The sequence below is a fragment of the Homalodisca vitripennis genome, chromosome 8 (assembly GCF_021130785.1).
Source record: "Homalodisca vitripennis isolate AUS2020 chromosome 8, UT_GWSS_2.1, whole genome shotgun sequence".
Classification (NCBI taxonomy): domain Eukaryota; kingdom Metazoa; phylum Arthropoda; class Insecta; order Hemiptera; family Cicadellidae; genus Homalodisca; species Homalodisca vitripennis.
Genome location: NC_060214.1, coordinates 7980727 through 7999772, shown reverse-complemented (window position 1 = coordinate 7999772; position 19046 = coordinate 7980727). Strand labels below are relative to the sequence as shown.

Sequence of the window (19046 nt, the reverse complement as noted above, 5' to 3'; positions counted from 1 at the left end):
TATCGCACCATCGGCGCGAACACTGACAGTGGCTGAACCCCTACTTTGGCCTTTTCTTAAAAATCTTGTCGTCAGGAAGATCATTATCCTGGGGAAGCCTATCCTTCCTTAAAGTCCCTGAGCATCTAATTCCACGATTAAGAAGTTCTTCAGCTAATCGTACAGTATTAAAATATCTGTCGATGTAAATGACATGACCAGAACTAAAAGACCGAGTTAGATAAAGAACGGCAGACTCACATTGCCAAAAGCTTCCAGCAATATCTTGAGTAAAGGTGGTCTGATTCTGGTAAACCACAAAGTCACATATAATCCCAGTAGGATTAGCCAAAACAAATACCTTTAATTCCTAAGGGGTTGGGCTTGTTGGGAATGTACTGTTTTAAGTCACTTGTGCCACTGAAGGGTATCATCATCTCATCTATACAGATGTGTTGATTTCTGGTTTGTTTTAAGCATTCTAACAAAAACACGGTCAATCATGGTCTTATTTTCCATAGCCTATCGGCTTTCCTTTGCTCTTCATTAATGTCATCATCAAAGACAATTTTTTAGTGAATTTCTTATTTGAAAAAAACCTGTCCCTAGACATATGAATCAGCAACTACAGCAACTCTCCATTCCTTGTCCCAATACATACGTATTTGGGGCAACTGTAGGGATGACATTACAAAATTTACTCCCAACCAAACTTTGAATTCTCTCAAAGATAAGTTCAAACTTTTACCTGTCTTAAGTACATAAGTCTGGTTGCTTTTTCTCCACAAATTGTAAAAGAATATCATCATCATAATATAGTTCAACAAACTTCTCATTACTCCAATTCGTACAGTCCAGTGGTATATACGAAGGTTCGTGAAGAGTCACAGGATCAGGAGAAAAAATGCCTTTTCTCCATGGTTCGGCAGTAGGTATGTTCTTTGTTCTCTTGATTGGTGGTTGCAGTTTAGTATTTTTCTTCCTTTTGGCTAGTTGATTTTTCTGAAAACAATCAATAAAATAAAATAAATCATGTACTCAGTTAAAGTATTTAATAATTTTCAACAGAATTTTAAGTAGAATGTGGTAACCATAGTAATTACATGTATTTTGTTTGTATAAGTTAGATTACATTAGGTTAGGTTAGGATAAAGAAATTTGATGATCAAGTTACCTTTACTGCTGTTGATGTTGTGGGTTCGTTATCGCTGTCACTAGTTGAGGGATGATAGTCAGGGTCGCTGTCAGTATTGTCACTCCAATTCGCTTGAAATAAAGATTGCTCTCTTGTGCTGGCACTGAGGACATTATCTTCATTTTCTTCATCATTGAAATCCTCGATCTCAGAATCATCAGTCCCAAACAGACAAGCATTGATTTTTCTTGTGTCACTGTAAAAAAGTTTATAGTGAAATTCAACATAATAAAGACGACGAAGTTACTAGTATTAGGTATTAGTAAAATACTGCCTTTTGGTCTTTAGCCCTGTGTGCCTAATATTAGTCACTTAGATTGCACAACAATTTGTCCTATAAAGAAACTGATTATTGTTGCATTTAATACACTACATAATAACCTTGTGATGTGTTTATGACATATAAATATAACTTATAAAGGAAAACAATGGTTTTATCTACTTTACATCGTTGATTTGTAGAGGATGATTTTCTGGGTGGTGTTGCCATCTTGTTTGTTTCAATGCTGTGTCACACTGACGCACTAGCGGTGAGTTGAGGAACTACATCAACAAGGAACATTCTAACCTGTACAGTGCTACCCCCCTATGGGGCAGTCTGATAACCAGCAAGCCATGGAGAGAATTTTGAAGTTAAGTGACTAATACTAGGCACTCAGGAATTTGTTTAAGTATACATCAGTTTACGCTCAGGACTCAACTGAGTTGTAGTTAAATGGCCTAGTATTAGTCACTTAGGAGTTAATTAGAAAAAACAACAAAAATCTCTGGGTCTCAGGAGGTTAAATTCAGGATACATTTTTCTGTCCTGAATATCAAATGAACTTTTTTATCTGCTTTAAATGTAAATTATAAAACAATTTTATAAAACAGATAATCATATTTTTATCAATTCATAAGCATTGTGACACTAAAATCTAAGTTTCTTAAGTGCAAAATTTGTGGATTTGAGACGAGTTCTTAAATTCATAATACATTTTTAAACTGCAAATCCATGCTTGCTCCCTTAATGTAAATAACCAAATAAAGAATATTGGTCTCTACGTTTACTAAAATCAAGATATTTGTTTCTACCATGGTAAAAAAAATCGAACGATAGTAGGGCAAAACTAAAATCCAACATAATAAAGTTCATTTATTTTATGGCCAACCTTACACTGATATTACAATTTAAATCTCAAAACAATGGGCATTTTTTCTCCTTTTTACTTTCTTACTCCATAATCTGCTTCATTCTCTATTAATTTCTTTTTCTTTTTTTACAGCCGTTCTATTCAGATTTGGCTTCAATGATTTTCATCTGTTAACGTTGTTGCAAAATTTACTTTTATAAAGATTATTTAAGAGTGACAACATTTTTATTTGTAAGGTTTTATATATTTTAATGTATTTAATCTCATGCACAATGAAAATATTTTTTAAACTTATTTTATTTCTTGGTTTTAATTATGTGAACTCCACCGTTCGACGATTTGGCATGTGATCTCAGTTCAGGAAAATACCAAGCGGAAATGCCCTTGATCTTCAGTGTGAGTTTTGGCACAGCCCCGCACTTGTGATGAAGAAAGAAAGATCCATTGAAATGTGAATGTTGATTTCAGCTCCAGTTCACCTTCCTCTTAAGGGGGTTCACGGGTTGAAAAAATTTAAAATTTTGATTTTTTTTGGATTATTAGTGTAAAAAATTATTTGTTTCTTCCTTAATAAAAAATAAAAAAACACTCATGTATATACCTAATATACTTTTTTTCTATGATTTTTTAAACAAGTTGCTACACAACATTTTGTTCCGATTTGTGCACCAAAATATCAGTTACAGTACATCATTGTTTAGTGTTGTGTTTTTACCTTACTCTATGTAGGCTATAGGCAAAAATGTGCAGCCATATGTTCAGCAGACAGCTGTAGTTTGTTTATGTTGTGCTTTTATTATAATTAGTCAGTTCTGCTACAATATTGTGCACATATTGGAAAGTTAGTGACATATTTTTCTTTTAGTTCATTAGAATATACTGTGCTGGTTTTGTGATAAAATAATGACTAAATCCAAAGGTGTATTTAAAAAGGTTAAGTTTAGGGTTAATCAATATACTAAGAAAACTGTTCAAAATATTGATTTGACTAGTGTACGCCTACAACCAACTACATCAACGCTTAGGTCTAATACTCCTAATTCCAGCAAGTCTATCCCTACTACAAGTACTAGTGCAACAAAGAAACTGTCACCTGGGTTAGGGAAACTATGACAACTATATAAATACTGGCAATGATGGAAATATAATTGTAAGAGTAAATATTTTATCTGTAGCAATTAGTTCTTTTGTAAAATGTAAAAAAACTGTGATTCCACCGAAAGCATTGTTATCGAAGAAGATGTTACAAAGAGAAATGGTCTAGCTTGCAAACTACTTGTGAAATGTAAAACATGTTTGTTCACTACTTCTTTTATGACTTCTAATAGGCCTAGCCCATTAAAACCATATGAGATCAACACCAGAATGGCTTATGGATTGCGTGTAGAAGGAAAAGGGGTAACCGCAGGTCGAATGTTATGCGGTGTTTTGAATTTACCTGAACCTGTTACAGAATTTATTCCAATATATAAATATATATATTACCAGCAATAATTCAGGTTAGTTCAAGACAGTATGAAGTTAGCAGCTTCAGAAAGCCGTTCAAGAAAACAATGGATGCACAGATTTTGGCCATAGCTTGTGATGGGAGTTGGGCAAAGAAGAGGACATACGTCATTGAATGGAGTCATAAGTGCTAGTAGCATAGATACTGGAAAAAATTATTGATGTAGAAATACTAACAAAGTTCTGCTTTTGCCTGCAAGAAAAATAAGAACAAGGCCCATGACTGTAAAAAAAACTTTGTAGGATCCAGTGGCAGCATGGAAGTTGCAGGAGTAAAAAAAATATTTGAACGATCGGTGGAAGATCGAGGAGTGCGTTACCTCACTTACTTGGGTGATGGCGATAGTAAAGGCTTCATGAGTGTTCTTGAATCTAAACCATATGGTGAAGATGTGATCATATCTAAGTGGGAATTGTGTTGCTCATGTTCAGAAGCGCTTAGGTACACGATTGCGAGGTCTGACAAAAACTATGAAAGGCGTTCGACTTGAGGACAATAAATTGTTATATGGTAAGGGTAGACTTTCCAAAATAGAAATAGATACCCTTCAAAATTACTATGGGGAGGCTATAAGAAGAAACAAAGGAAATCTTGAAAAACATGAGGCAGGACATATGGGCCATTTTCTTTCACAAGCTCTCAACAGATGAGGAATCCACATCACGGTCTTTGCCCCAAAGGTATCAAGTCCTGGTGTAAATACAACCGTTCTCAGGTCACCAAGGAAAAGTATTTGCATAAACACTCACTTCCAAAGCCAGTTTCTTGATGCTGTAAAACCAATCTTTAGGGATCTGTCATCTCCAGATTTATTGAAGAAATGTTTACATGGACTTACTTACTCAGAATCCTAAACGAGTCCTTTTAATAGTGTCGTTTGGAATAGGAATTTCTAAGACAGTTTTTGTAGGATTAGATACTCTCACTTTAGGTGTTCAGGATGCTGTGATCTCGTTCAATGAGGGAAACATTGGAAAATGTAAAGTGTTGGCTAAATTAGGTATAAGTCCAGGCTCCAATATGATATCAACAATGAAAAAACTTGATGCTTTGAGAATTAAGAGGCAGAAAAAGCGGTGACCGAAGTTACCAAAAAAGCTCGACAGGCTCGAAGAGGTGCCAAGTTAAGAGAAGAGGATAGGCTAGAGGATCCTGACAACCCAGAGTATGGAGCAGGAATGTTCTAAGGGAGTAAATATTGTGAAATTTATTAAATTATATACATATATTAATAGTTTTGTGTTTATTCGCGAATTTCCGAAAACCCAATTTTTCAAGTACATATGACCCATTATCTCAGGAACCTTAAAATCAATTTACTTGAAATTTTAAGCCTATATTATGTACCTATACTGCTTTGTATACTAGCAATTTGAAGCATTTAAAAAAATAATTAAGCCTAGTACAAATTTTTTTTGTTACAAATTTTTAGAAAAAAATTTACGAAAATCTAGAAAATGTAATAAAAAAAAACTATAAAGGCCATATTATTAAAAGTGCTTGGAAAGGTTAGACATGATGTAGTCTCCATACAGTAAAAAAATCAAGCTTGTACCTACTACTGTTTCTGAGATAACGGGTCATGTTTTTACCTAATTTTAACATGTTAGTATAGGCACCAGTGAACCCCCTTATGCAGTGTCTGAAATCTGACACTGACACAGACTCTGAGCCTTCTCCAACTTGTATCTAGAAATTTTGTTGCTCTAACCTTCCACAAGCAGTGCTTGCTTGCAATTCTAAAGTTATATCTTGTACATTTGTGTTTCGTAATGTAAGTAAAAAATCTTATACACAAGAAGAAAATAGAAAATAACCTGTAAATTGTCTTCATACCTCCTGATTAGTCCTAGGAGTGAAAGTCGTTCATAGTTTTACACCGTCAGGAAACTGTTACACCTTATAACAAAAAAAAGGTCAAAGTAAAATGCCTAGCTGAAAATCAACAGAACTTAATATAAAAAAATTGGTTAGTTTGAAAAAAAGTATAAAATTGGCCATTAAATAACGGTTATAAAAACCAACTTCAGTTAAAACAGCACTAACAAATTGGTCAAATGAAGATCTCACTTTCCAAATAATATTAGTGTCCAAATTTATAAACAAAACAAAAACAGATAAGACAAATCTCTGATAACCCTAAAGGAGTGGACCAACTAAAAGGAATTATTTATAAAATGTTACCACTTATAGATAATACACTAGGAACTCAAGATACTACAGCTTGGCCTTTCAAAATGTTTTTGGCTAAAAACAATTTCTCTGTCTTGGAATATCTATCTAATGTAATTGGACAAGGACAGTGTAAAAAGAAATAACAAACAGAACTTTTCCGGCCTGTCAAGACTTTTCTAGTCACACCTCATAGGTTTTTTAATAGAACAATACAATCACATACAGACTTGGAAAGAACAGTTTATTGCTAATATTACTTATTAGGACTTACATTACAAGAGTTTAGTGAGTTATGAAATAGAAAAATAAGAACTCACAACTTAATCTCTAATCACAGTCAAGTGGACGGATTGTGGAATTAAGCAGAGTGTGGTGAAAGTTCACTATTGGGGAGACAAATCCTTTGGGACTCCGCCTTCCCACTCTGTTCTCAGTTCGGAAGCAACTTCCGTGAAGAGAAGATCCCAAGTCCAGGCAGTGTCTGGCTGAAGAAAGAACACGTTTGAAAAGTTATTCTTCAAAAATAAAGAGAACGCTACTTATTAGGTACTTGTATAATATTTATAACATTGTTTCTATTATAATTTATTGTTACTCATATTAATTTGTAAATTTAGGTTAGAAGTACATTTTCATACAACTGCACTGAGTTACAGTAACTGGCTAAGTAACTTTCAAACAATTTCCACGCAACACCCTTTATGCCCAAGTTTTCCTGTTTTTTTCAGCAGCAAATCATGTTGAATACAATCAAACTCTTTACTGTCATCTAAGAAGTTTGCGGTTTTGGTGATTTGTTCAGTAATACTTATGATGGCAGTATTTGGGTTTAGTGGTTAGTCCGTAAGGGAGTTCCACACTCTATGCGCAAATGCATTCCTCCTACATTAAAAAAATTTGTACATTTTTTTGCTGTGAATCCAAGCTTTTCTTCTGGAAGAAACTGCCGTCGTGAGAGGTGTTGCAATAGCCTTTTGGGACAATGTTTTCAATCAGTTTTGAGAAAGTCGATAGAAGTGAAATTGGTCTGTAGTTTTTAGATTCAGCTGAGTCCCCCCTGCTTGGAACTTTGCATATACTGACTTCTGCTGTCTTGAGATTAGTTGGGAATCTCCCCTAAGCAAACAAACTAGAGGATTTATTAATTCTTTTTCACAGTTTTTCATGATTTTTGACGAAATGTCGTCAAACCCACTTGAATTTTACAATTTAAGGGCTCGGATAGTTTTACAAACTTTTAATGGTGGTGTGAGCCAGAGTATCAAATCTTCAGGATAGGTAAAGGATATCATGTTTTATTGATTTCATGCAATTTTTTGATTGTGGCAGGACGTTGGTTGCATTAACAAAGTAGTACTTTAGCTAGTCAGCTACCTTTTGAGTATCTGATGTGACTTTATTGCCAATATTAAGCTGAATTGTTTTGTTTTCCTGCATTTAATTTGCTTTTCTGAGTTTACCGCTTTCCATATAGCTTTTGATTTGTTTTCTGCTTTCTTTATGAAGTCTGTATTTTGCGTTTTTCTCACATGCTTAAGATTTATATCGTACTCTTTCTTCTTGTGAGTAGTATCAGCTTTGTTCTCAATTATTACACGTTGGTGTCTCATCAAGAAGGTTAGTCAGCAAAGCTAGGACAGTATTAAAATCATTATCGGATCGATAAATGCCTATCAGAAAAATTACTTGGGCAGCTCAAATACAAGTTCTTCGCTGTGACGTGCTCCATTTACTGGAACTACAGCATGTTCAAGATCCTGCTCACATAGATTGCGTCTCCACCTTTAGTGTCCTGCTCTCTGTAAAAGTACTCAATGGGGATGTACCCAGTAAATATGGTGTTAAATAGTTTAGTTCTGAGAGACCACGTGCATTTAGGATGACGAAATCAGGGTCATTGACTTATATTTATATATATAAGTCTTGCTTGTGTTTTATCACAGGTTTGTTGTCTCCTATTATATGGTGATAATTCTGGTTGATTTCAGTAATAGACAAGTTTGGCTGGCTCCTGATGACATGATAGGGGTTCAGTTTTTGTATACACCCCCAGAAAAAGTTGCTGATACAATTTCTACGTTGACTACTACACCCATACTAATATCAGTTTGAAGAAAATAATATGCAGCTTCCAAATTTACACTGATCATCTTCTGATAGGCCCACTACAACATTGTTAATTTCTCTATGTATAAACGGAAAAACAAATTACATTGGAAATTCAATAAAGATAGTTTAGTCTTCAAAATTTTGACTCGCTCCACTCCAGATAACGCCGAAATCCGAACAAATGAAGTCCGGATAAACGAGGTTGTACTGTACAACCACACCATATAACCTCACAGACACTCACCTCCTGTATCTCATCCTCGGCGTAGAGTCGACTCGTGAGTAACGACAGACTGATATTGTTCAACGTTGAGAACGCTGATTTCTTTGTCAGATCAGAGTCCAGTTCCGTGAAGGAAGCAACCTTGTTCCCAACGACACTGAAACATGATTTTTTGACTCAAACTTGTTAACATCTCAGAGCCAAAATAGTTAATAAAATAAAATTAGCTAACAAGGCGGACTGATGCAGTTAAAGTAAAGTAAAGAAGTCTTATTTTACCAGGCGAAGTTAGGGCTAAGAAGCTCTCTCTAACACTTAACCTGGGGACCAACGGCCTAAACCACCGACTTCCGAACCACCACCAAAGGCCAGGCAGGCGAATTGCTTGCAAGGACAGGATCGCTCAGCGGTTACCCATCCAAGCAGCAGCCACGCTCGAGGTAGCTTGATTCGGTTACATTGTGATAACCGTTGTACCCACTACACTGCACCATTGGCAGTTAAGATGAAAGCTTTTGAAATAAGTTATTAGGTTTTGTGGTCCATCTTGTTAGGAAAGAATTTGGTTCAGAAGGATAATTGGATTATAGTAAAGTCTTTTATAATTGATTGAATGAGAGAGTTGCAGGTTAACTTCAAAGATGTAATCAAATTGTTACTGTCAACAGGCGTTGAAACCTTGGTTGGCAGATAGAATTGTGATCTCGGGAATGGTCAGAGATGGGCTATTTTGAGCTCTGGAAAGAAGTTGGATAGGGCTTGACTGGATGTTCAAGAGAAAAAGATGGTGGATTAGGCTTAGGTCTGGATTATTGTGTTGCTTAAGTGTTACAATTTTTCTTGTTGTTTTTAAGTTTAGGTTTATGGCAAAGAGACATTATACCAGAAACAGTGAGAACTTACCAATGTGAGGAGAACGATTGGAGATTAGGCATTTGAAAAGGACTGCTCTATCAAAATGGACAAGTAATCAGAGATATTACAACATCACAATCATTGGTCCAGTGAGCATTGAGAGTATCTGAAACAGTGAGGCTGGACCTTGTTCGTTTCTTGAAGGTATTAAGAAGTTGACTGATGGGACGTTAGAAATTATGAAGTTCAACTGGTTTTTTTACTGATTGGATGATTTTTTTATTTAACCCGAACCTAAACTCCAAAAAACCATGAGGTAGATGTTGAGTTTTTAGCTGAGACTGTTTTAGTAAGCAGATTGTGGAGATAATGCAGTGATAAATCCAGGGTAAGATTTTGTAAAAAAGATTATAAACAAAACAAATCACTCTTGTATTGTAACCATACTAAATAAAATTTACTTAATTAAATCAACTAAATTTTGAATATTAGTAATATTAATTCAAAAACCACTTTTTTTATTTTTTGCATTGAAAAGTGAAATCACTTGTTACAGTAAAGATAGGGGTAAAACAGAACTAAGGTGGCCCCCCCAAAAAATCCGTGCAAAAAATCCCTTGAGATAATGTGGGGCATTTTGGGTAGGATAAGGTCAGAGGGTGATAAATGTTTACAGCAAGACTCAAGGCAGCAGTGGTTTTGACAAGTTCTTCAATGCAAGGATCAGAGTCAAATCAAAATTTGATGTGAAATTTTTGAAGGAGTGTTAAAGAACTTTTGCAGATTGAGTGAATTTTAAAACTTACTTCATCACATAGAAAACAACACAACTCCTTTTATTTTCCATTATCTTCATGGGATTCAAAATATCCAATCATCTACGTTCACAAATTAAATCTAAAATAATTGCATACAATTTCCGCAAAACTGTAATAGAGTCTTGCAAATATTTTATGGCCTGTCATTTTATTTCTTAAGCGCTGAATTTTGTTCACTTGGATTACAATAGTTAGTAAGTTCCCACTTATAAAACATTTTATTGTAAACATGCCATATTTCATTAATTATATACCTCTTGTATTTGTACAATGTATGTTGTTATTTAATGCTTACAATAAACAAAAATCTCAAGACAACAACTGCTCGCTACTTCTATCACACCTTGGTACTTACGAAGGAGCACGAGCAACCTGGTTCTGGATGTCCTCTTCTTGCAGCTCATCCATATCAGGGATCAGTGGAATCTCTGTCAACACACGGGTCGTTGGTGTGGATCAATAACCAAATTATAGATATATATTACCAATGTTACTTGATTTATTTCTATCCTTGGCTAATGATCACCTGTTTGGATGATTATTACCTGCCTGAATGATTATTACTTGCCTGGGTGATTATTACCTACCTGGATCATGATAACCTACCTGAATCATGATTATCTGGTTGGAGCCTGGATTATGATTATCTACCTAGATGATGATTACCTGCCTGGATGATTATTACTTGCCTGGATGATTATTACTTGCCTGGGTGATTATTATCTGTCTGGATCATGATAACCTACCTGAATCATGATTACCTGCCTACCTGGATTATGATTATCCACCTGGATGATGATTAACTGTCTGAATGACAACAATAGGAACAATAAAATTGCCAGATTTCTATTTATCCAACATTTTACAAACTGTTTGAGTTTAGTTAAGTATAAAGTCAAGTATAGTCAAAATATTTTTATTCATTTTTTTATACAAATGAATAGTATCAGAGATAATACAACTAAGGTAGATTTTTAACACATTTTTATATATCCTATAAGGACAAAATTCATGGTTGAATTAAAATAATTAAATACTATAATAAGTTTGAACAAATTATACATAGACTTTATTTATTACAGAAATGGATAGAACATTAAATGAATTGAAATAAATTCTCTAAGTGGAGGTGGAAGGTTTTTCAAAGGAATGGACTGCTACTTTGATTAAACATTCATTAAAAGCTTTTTAAAATTTGTATTGGTTGTTTAATTGTGTGATAATTTTTTAATGAATTTCAATAACTTAGTCCCCATGTACATTGGTATTTTACATGAAACTTCTGTCTATAAGCCCGAGTGATAACATGCTTGTTAACATGCAATATTGTAAGAATGGGTGGTATGGGTATTATTGTAACATTTGTACGAGTATTTGTATTGGGGGTTTATTTTTTTGCAAGAAGTTTGGTTTCAAAAATATATTGAGTGAAAACAGTCAATTAATTTCAGATTCTGAAAATGAAGTTTTGTTGGTTCATCAATGTTTAGCTTTAACATAATTCTAATTGCTCTCTTTTGCTGTTTCAAAATATTGTTCCCATTTATTATTTTTGCAGAGCCATAAGAGATTATAAAAAAATAAATTTAGTATTGCCAATAGGCAAAAATATACATTTTTAAATTTCTAAATTATTGTAGAATGGTATTTTTGACAAAGCGTAAACACTAGATATTATTTTCATCCCAGATGTGGATCCACCAATATGCCAACGTACCATGTAACATGATGTGTGACTCATAAGTTATTATCGATCCCTTTATTTTAGTATCTTATCTAGTTTTAAAATGTATAAAACTCGTTTTTGTGGGTTTAGAATGAAATTGTGACCTTTCAGAAATTGCTCAATACTTTCCAGTTTTACAAAACAACTCATTTTGGTCTGTGAAACACAATTTGTTGATACGGTAACAAACTCTAACCATCTACATAGAGGCAAAGTTTAATATTGCATAGGGGCAATTGTGTATTAATGCACTATTGCCCCTCTCAGATAGTACAGCAATAGCAGAGGCTCCAGGATAGAACCTTGTATTAGACAAATTCATTATAGTTGTGTTTGCTTACCATCATCTGAATCCTGTTTCTTATCCGGTGACTGGAAACGTTCTCTAAAAACAAACATAAGTATATTATTTCAAGGTCACTTGTATGATCTAAAACATTAAGAGCCGACTGAAGTGTAACTACCTTGACTTTTACTCCATTAAAATAATGTTAAACCTCAAATACTTTCACGCACTTAATTTTTGTCGTATACCAGAAGGTTTCTCATTTTAAAGGAATCACATCTAACACACTTCCAAGTACATGTTAGTTTTTCATGTAACGTGTGTAACTTTTGATTAATCAAAAGATGAAGTACAAAAATCTATGCAGTTTTTTCTGAATAACGTCAATCAAAAAATGTTTGATGTATATTAATTCATTTTAAAATGTGACATCTCCTGTAATTCTACAACCAAATATAAGGACGTGTTTCAAATGGGACTAAAATGAAGATATAGTCGACTATTAGGCTTTCAAACTTTCTAACTGTAAACCTTTGAATGTCTGGCATTAGACAGATATTTGGGAATAGGATTTTCGTATTTTTCACATAAAAAAATCAAATTTGGAGAAAGAAAACCAGTTTCCATTATTTAATCCTTGCAATCATCTGTTACACTGATTAAGTATAAAAAATTATCAAAATATTCTCTATTTAAATAATTTCAAACATTCTTTTAGTTTTAACTTATTTACAATAATATTTTGAATAGAAATAACTTATAATAAATCTAGTTTTGATCTATTCCAGACGCTGTACTGAGTGCAAGGAGAAATGAATCTGAACTCAAAATCTGCCTTGAATCAACCTTTTCCACCATTACTATGTTATGTGTAAACTTCATGTAGTACTATTTTAAAAACAAGTTGTACTCTTTTATTTCTGAATCTAATACATATAAATGCATATCTGATAAGTACATATTCAATATACTTACTGTTTTCAAAATATAATAGACAACAGTCAACCTTATAAATATACTTCTAAATTCTGATCAAGTAGACAGAGCCGTCCTTAGAAAATGTGAGGCCTGGAGAAAAGCATTTTTGCGAGGCCTTCTTGAACGATTCTGTGGGGGGGGGGGTTTTGGGGTAAGGAACCCCTCAGGGATTTGGATGTCCAAGGGTCTTCCCTTGGAAATTGTTGAAAAATTGTACTTGTAAAGTTGTTATTTTAAGCACCTTGATGAAGTAAATTTTTAATCTCTTACACTCTGATGAAGGTTTGTGTACATGCAAAACTCCCATTTGGGTTGGTATAATTTCGAGTTGTTATTTTTTTGTAGGTTTATAACAAGAACTTTGTTTATTATGAAATAATCTAGAATAATAACAATTAAGTTTATTTTTAAAGTTATTATAGGCCTAATAATGCAAAATAAATAATAATTTTGATGTGACAAGATATAAATAAATTAGAATAGTGACTAAATTTTTCTTTTAGCGTTATTTTAATGACTAATTTATTATTATTACAAAATATTAATGCTATTTGCACATATTATTACTGCATTTATGTTTTCAGCAATCGGTCTGAAAGGTGTTCATAAGTAGGTAGATGTTATATATTTGTGTTCACATCTGTAAAATAATTTAACTTAATTTTACAATAGAATCCTGTTTAAGTATGAGTTGAATATAAATTCATTAATAACAGGTAGTTCTTGCTAACACCTCTCTCTGCTCAACTGGTTTTCATCCTTTACAGATATCTATTTTGATATACAGTACCATAACAGCAATAAAAATTAATTGTAAATCCTCTCATAAAGTTACTGTTAGTACTGATAATCAAAATAAACTAAACCATCTAATCACAGATATTTTACATCACAAGTAAAATATATTTGTGAAATATTGAAAATTCCTTTAAATCGATACAATACAATATCAGAAGCTGAAACATAATTAAATATTGAGAAAGTAAACAATATTGTAAAATTAAACTGTTACGTTTAAGGATTTCCATCAGTGGAGGGTTAATAACCACACTCAATCCCAAGTTACGGTACTTATAAAATCCTTCTAAATAATCCAACAGAGCGACATGTTGTAACTGGCCATTACCTGTATACTAGATCGGAACTGAAACACTTAGCAGTTTAGTCATTCCACTTAACAGAGCCGGAACTTCTTGGCACGTTTAGTAAACCATTTTGACTAACATGGAGTTCCAAAGAAGTTAAATATTCCAGATCCGATCTGGTTCCAAAACGTTTTGATGGAACTAGTTCCAGTTTTTTGGCACATCTCTAATTTTAACAGCTATTTTTTGCACTAACAATATTTTAAAGGCATGTGGGGACTTCTTCTGCCTTCTAATTTTTAAATACACTACAAATGATAACATCTAAAAATTGTATTAATGTAAAAATTCTTGGTCATTCAAACAAATAAGTGAAATTTAAAACCACTTTTGTATTAATGATTAATAAAGATTAAAACCATATGGGTCAATAAAACGGAAGATATCAAATAAACAAATTAAAAACAAAAAGCTATGGCTTTATCTATGGGATTTTATCATATACAGTACAATTTTCTTAAGAATGACTATGTAGCATTTTAAATTAAATTATCCATGTGTAGTGCTAGACTACCGTTATTAGAGAATATATTGGGTTAATTTTCTGAACTCAAAAAGTGGTGATATAATAACAGGTATTAAATAACTTTTCTTAAAAACGTAACATGTTTTACTGAGTGTACTAAACAACAACAAACTTTTATACAGTCTGTACAAAGTTGTATTCTTGAGGATTTGGAATTGGTGACAAATATGTTTATGGAACACCACCAAGTTTATATAAGTCACCAAGTTGTTGCTAAAAAATATGATGAAAGCAATAACTTTGGTAATCCCATAATTATTGCCCCAATTTCAATTCTAACAAATCCTGTAGCTTCCGTACAATCCATCCATCTCCATTGTTTTACCAGACACTTAAAAATATCACCAGTTTATATATAAAGCTTTTAACAATATGCTATGTGTATAATGATCACTTTTAAGGAAACTTGTATATTAAATTTATTTGAACCTGCCGATGGTTAAGCTTGTTACTTATGTCCTTGAGGCATTTGCAATTACGCCCTCTATATCTGAGCAGACACTGTGTAAGCCATGATGATCATTAAAAACACAATACTGTGATATTAGAAACTCCCTCTTATTTGTTTTAAGTCTCCTCTAAACAACAGAAAACATAAATGTTGCGTTGATGAATGTCAATTGTGTATGGAGTCCCCCAGGAAATCACTCTGGAACCTCTTTTGTTCCTTATATCAATCGTAACTATTTGCCTTTTTCAATTCAAGACTGAACAATACAGTGACTGATGTGAAGGAAACAGGATTTTTCCCGACATTTGCCATCGTTCAGTGATTCAAAAAATCAGTAACACTACATTTTGAGATCTGCAATCTGATCTCTTCTTCAGGTGAATAACTAACCTAAAACATAATTATAAACTAGGATAAAATAAACTAACCATAACAGAGTGTTGTGGCACGCCTAAGTCAGGAATAACAATCACCATGCTGTCTGTCAACTTCACTAACTCTAAAACATGCACTTAATAAAAAACTAAACACAACACTAATTATTAAAACCGAACTATAAAAAACAGGTCACAATACGTCTGCATTCGTCGACAAAACACCTACGACGTTTCCTGAAGAAGAGATCAGATCTCGAAACGTAGTGATACTGATTTTTTGTATCACTGAACGATGGCAAATGTCCGGAAATATCCTGTTACCTTCAGGACAGGATTCCACAGTAGTAGGTGAAATGTCATGAATATTTGAATTTGTTTTAAATACAACACAAAACGGCAATAATCTTCTTAGTACTAATATAAAAATTATATAAATCTAAAGAAATCTTTAGTCAAATTGAGACTACCTCCAAATATTTCTTATAGCTATAATTGCTTATAGATTTAAATACAAAGGCGAGAAATTTATTTCATTCTTCTAGTTTTTAAAAATAGTTTATACTACTTACTGCTCGATGATATTTGTAGAATTCCTTCTCGACCTGAAAATAGGATCACGCAATTAGTTTTTTTAATTGTTTTTTTTTTCACTAACACGTCAATAAAATGAGAAATCAGGCCAACAAGTTGGCCAAATTAACGCATACAGGGTTTTTTGAGTTACTCCTTGAAAGAAATCTTAAATTGGGATAAATAGCATTGTTTGTCTGCGTTGAAAAATGTACTTTTTGGTTTCCCATATGGACCTATACTTGAATTTTGCTTTAATATGTGAATAATTTAGTTACCATATTGATATATGCAAAATCTCACAACAATGTTAACAACACTCATGCTCAGTTAGAATTAACTTTTTGTGTCTCACAGTTGGCAATATCACTAGTGACACTGAAATAATTGGCTGAGTGTTAGCAAAGCATATCTTGAGGGGCTGGAAAATCTTCATTTCTGTCTGCTTACTTGTCTATTTATGTCTGCTCGATATCTCAAAAATAAACTTCTGTACAATTAAGAGCCGGCTGCAGTAAAACAACCAGAGTTATTCCTATAAAGAACAATATTGTTTAATGTAGCGTTACAGATTACTTCTTATTTTAAAGACGTTACTAATACACATCAAACTACTTTTTAGTTTTTTGAATTGTAGCCTATACTTTTTTAATATTTCTTTAATCACGTAAAAATTTTGAATTTATTACTGAATAATCTATAGAATTATTGAAAAAATCTAAAATGTGTTTAGATGTGCATTAATTATATCTTTGAAATAAGACAAATCACATAATTCTACAACTGAAAATAAAACCATAAAAATGTACGAGGTTTAACATTGTTCTTATGGAGCTACAATCAACATGGCCCAGTGTACAACCAGCTAACTAACAATATTGACTTTGGATAATCTCGACATAAACTGCAATCTATAAAAACGTTTTTAGGTGGTGAACATCACATGAGCCAAGCCACATAAGTACTGCAGTGATACGGTTTCTATGGTGAAATAATGATTTTATGATTGCATTAAAAAGTATTTATTTAATTCCTGAGTTGATATCCACTCTACACTCACACGTTTTTGTTTCAAAGTTTAGTAAGCATATGTTAAAAGTAAATAATCAGTACATAAAAATTAACAAAGTGTAACACATTATGAAAAGCTTTTCAGAAAAAGCGACAGAATAAGAAAATAATAAAAACAATTACTTGACATTCCATGTTGAAAAGTTACTAACTGTTTTTCACTTTTCACATTTACTGAATTCACTCAATTACGATCCAAAATATAAAAAATAAGACAAATTTATCACAAATAAAAAATGTACACAACTTGCACATTTAATTATTAGAAAAAAACCCTACAAATTTCCTATACAAAAAAATTAAGTGAACTTGAAAAAATCTATATATTGAAATGAATTCAAAACTTAAAATACAAAAGAAAAACTTTATATATATATATATATATATATATATATATATATATATATAAAATAATAAATACAAGAAAAACTAAAAATGAAGAGCAAGAAGCAAAGAAACATTCAATCACTCTAACACACCGATTGACCACATGACCGCAACAAGCAGCACCACCCGTCACCCCCACAGGCCCCCAGCAGCAAGCCCCTGCTATAATAATATTTATTAGAAAAATTCAACTAAGGAATTTACCCTTTGGATTTGGCAGACAGCTCATCTGCCCATCCTCCGGTTTTCCGAGATCTGGGAGGAATCATTGGATCGGATTTCATTCCCTATAAATAAACGAAAAGTAATTAGTTATTCCAACGTACAAGAATAAAATTTAAATAACGATTATTGCAATTCAGCGGCTAAAACATGAATCTTGAAACAAACTCAGATAACGAAACAGGAAAAGATTTGAGGAAAGGTTTGTTCAACAACCTACATTTCCTCAACATGGAATTGTTGGCGGCGAGGACTAAAGCTGGACACTGAGCATTGAGTTGGGCCAGTAATAAACGTACATTCAAATCCTTTTGTAATATGCTTATCTGTTATTAGTGTAATAAAGCTACATACTAGAGTAACACGCTCAATGATAACGTAGTTTACATACTTACAGATAATGTAGAAACTTAAAATTTGGCATGCCTATAGATTTCAAAGTTTCATTGGGGGAAAAGTTTTCAATCTTCTCAATTTCAAAATTTATGGGTGGTTTGGGGAGTCCAAAAATAACTCTCCTTGTAATGGTTAGGAGGTAAATTTTGACCACAAAAAGGTTAGGCATTTGCAAATAGGTTCAAAACATAAAATATTGACAACTTGTAGATCTTACTGAGTCAGCAATGAAAAATATTATAGGCGGGGAGGTTTTGGAGTTATAGTACCTTAAATTACCTGTAAGAAATAGGATAGTAAAATTTCCAAATGCTATCAAAACTTATAAATACTCAGCAGAACAGCAAAATCTGCAATGCCGATGTTTTATTTTTCAAACTCAAAGCTCCAAAAACCTACTATTGATATTTTAGAGGGGGAGGGAGGATTTTATTTTTCAACAATTTCTTCGCTCACGAAACTGCTATAAAAACTGAATAAGCACATAGACCCCGAAATACACAACATTTGGCAGACACATTCCTTATTAGTGTAATTTAAAAAATTTTGAACAGGTGCCAAGAGTCAATCTGTTAGGAGATTGTCCCCCTTTCATTACTAATCATTACATTGAAATTCCACTCCATTCAAATTCCTGAATTTCCATTCAAGTTTTCCATACACTGGACTTCCCAGATTCGATTCCATGGATGCCAGTGTGTTGGTAGGTAAAGACAGACTTTTTTTTGTATGATTATTTCAGTTGATAGTGAATGTATATATTACTTTTTTTGTAACTGAATAAGATTATTTATAATAACCATTTTTCAAATTTTGATACGTTTAAAAACGATTTAATACACTTGGTTGTACTTTCCTATTCATTACTTATCCATATTACATTGTTATTTACAGCATATTTCATTGATTATGCTACA

General features: G+C 32.9%; 1 protein-coding gene across 4 annotated transcripts in view; it reads right to left on the bottom strand.

Annotated features, from left to right (window-relative positions):
* Positions 1–6209: 6209 nt before the first annotated feature.
* LOC124367241 (intraflagellar transport protein 43 homolog A) overlaps positions 6210–19046 on the bottom strand; it is a 64508-nt gene continuing 51671 nt past the window's right edge. For all 4 annotated transcript variants that reach the window (XM_046823931.1, XM_046823930.1, XM_046823929.1 and 1 more), the window contains exons 4-9: positions 17716–17798; positions 16053–16085; positions 12062–12105; positions 10350–10422; positions 8343–8478; positions 6210–6474 (exon numbers count right to left, since the gene is read on the bottom strand). In XM_046823931.1, the coding sequence (XP_046679887.1) occupies positions 6373–6474; positions 8343–8478; positions 10350–10422; positions 12062–12105; positions 16053–16085; positions 17716–17798 (471 nt within the window). In that variant the 3' untranslated portion in view covers positions 6210–6372. The remainder of the gene's footprint in view (positions 6475–8342; positions 8479–10349; positions 10423–12061; positions 12106–16052; positions 16086–17715; positions 17799–19046) is intronic.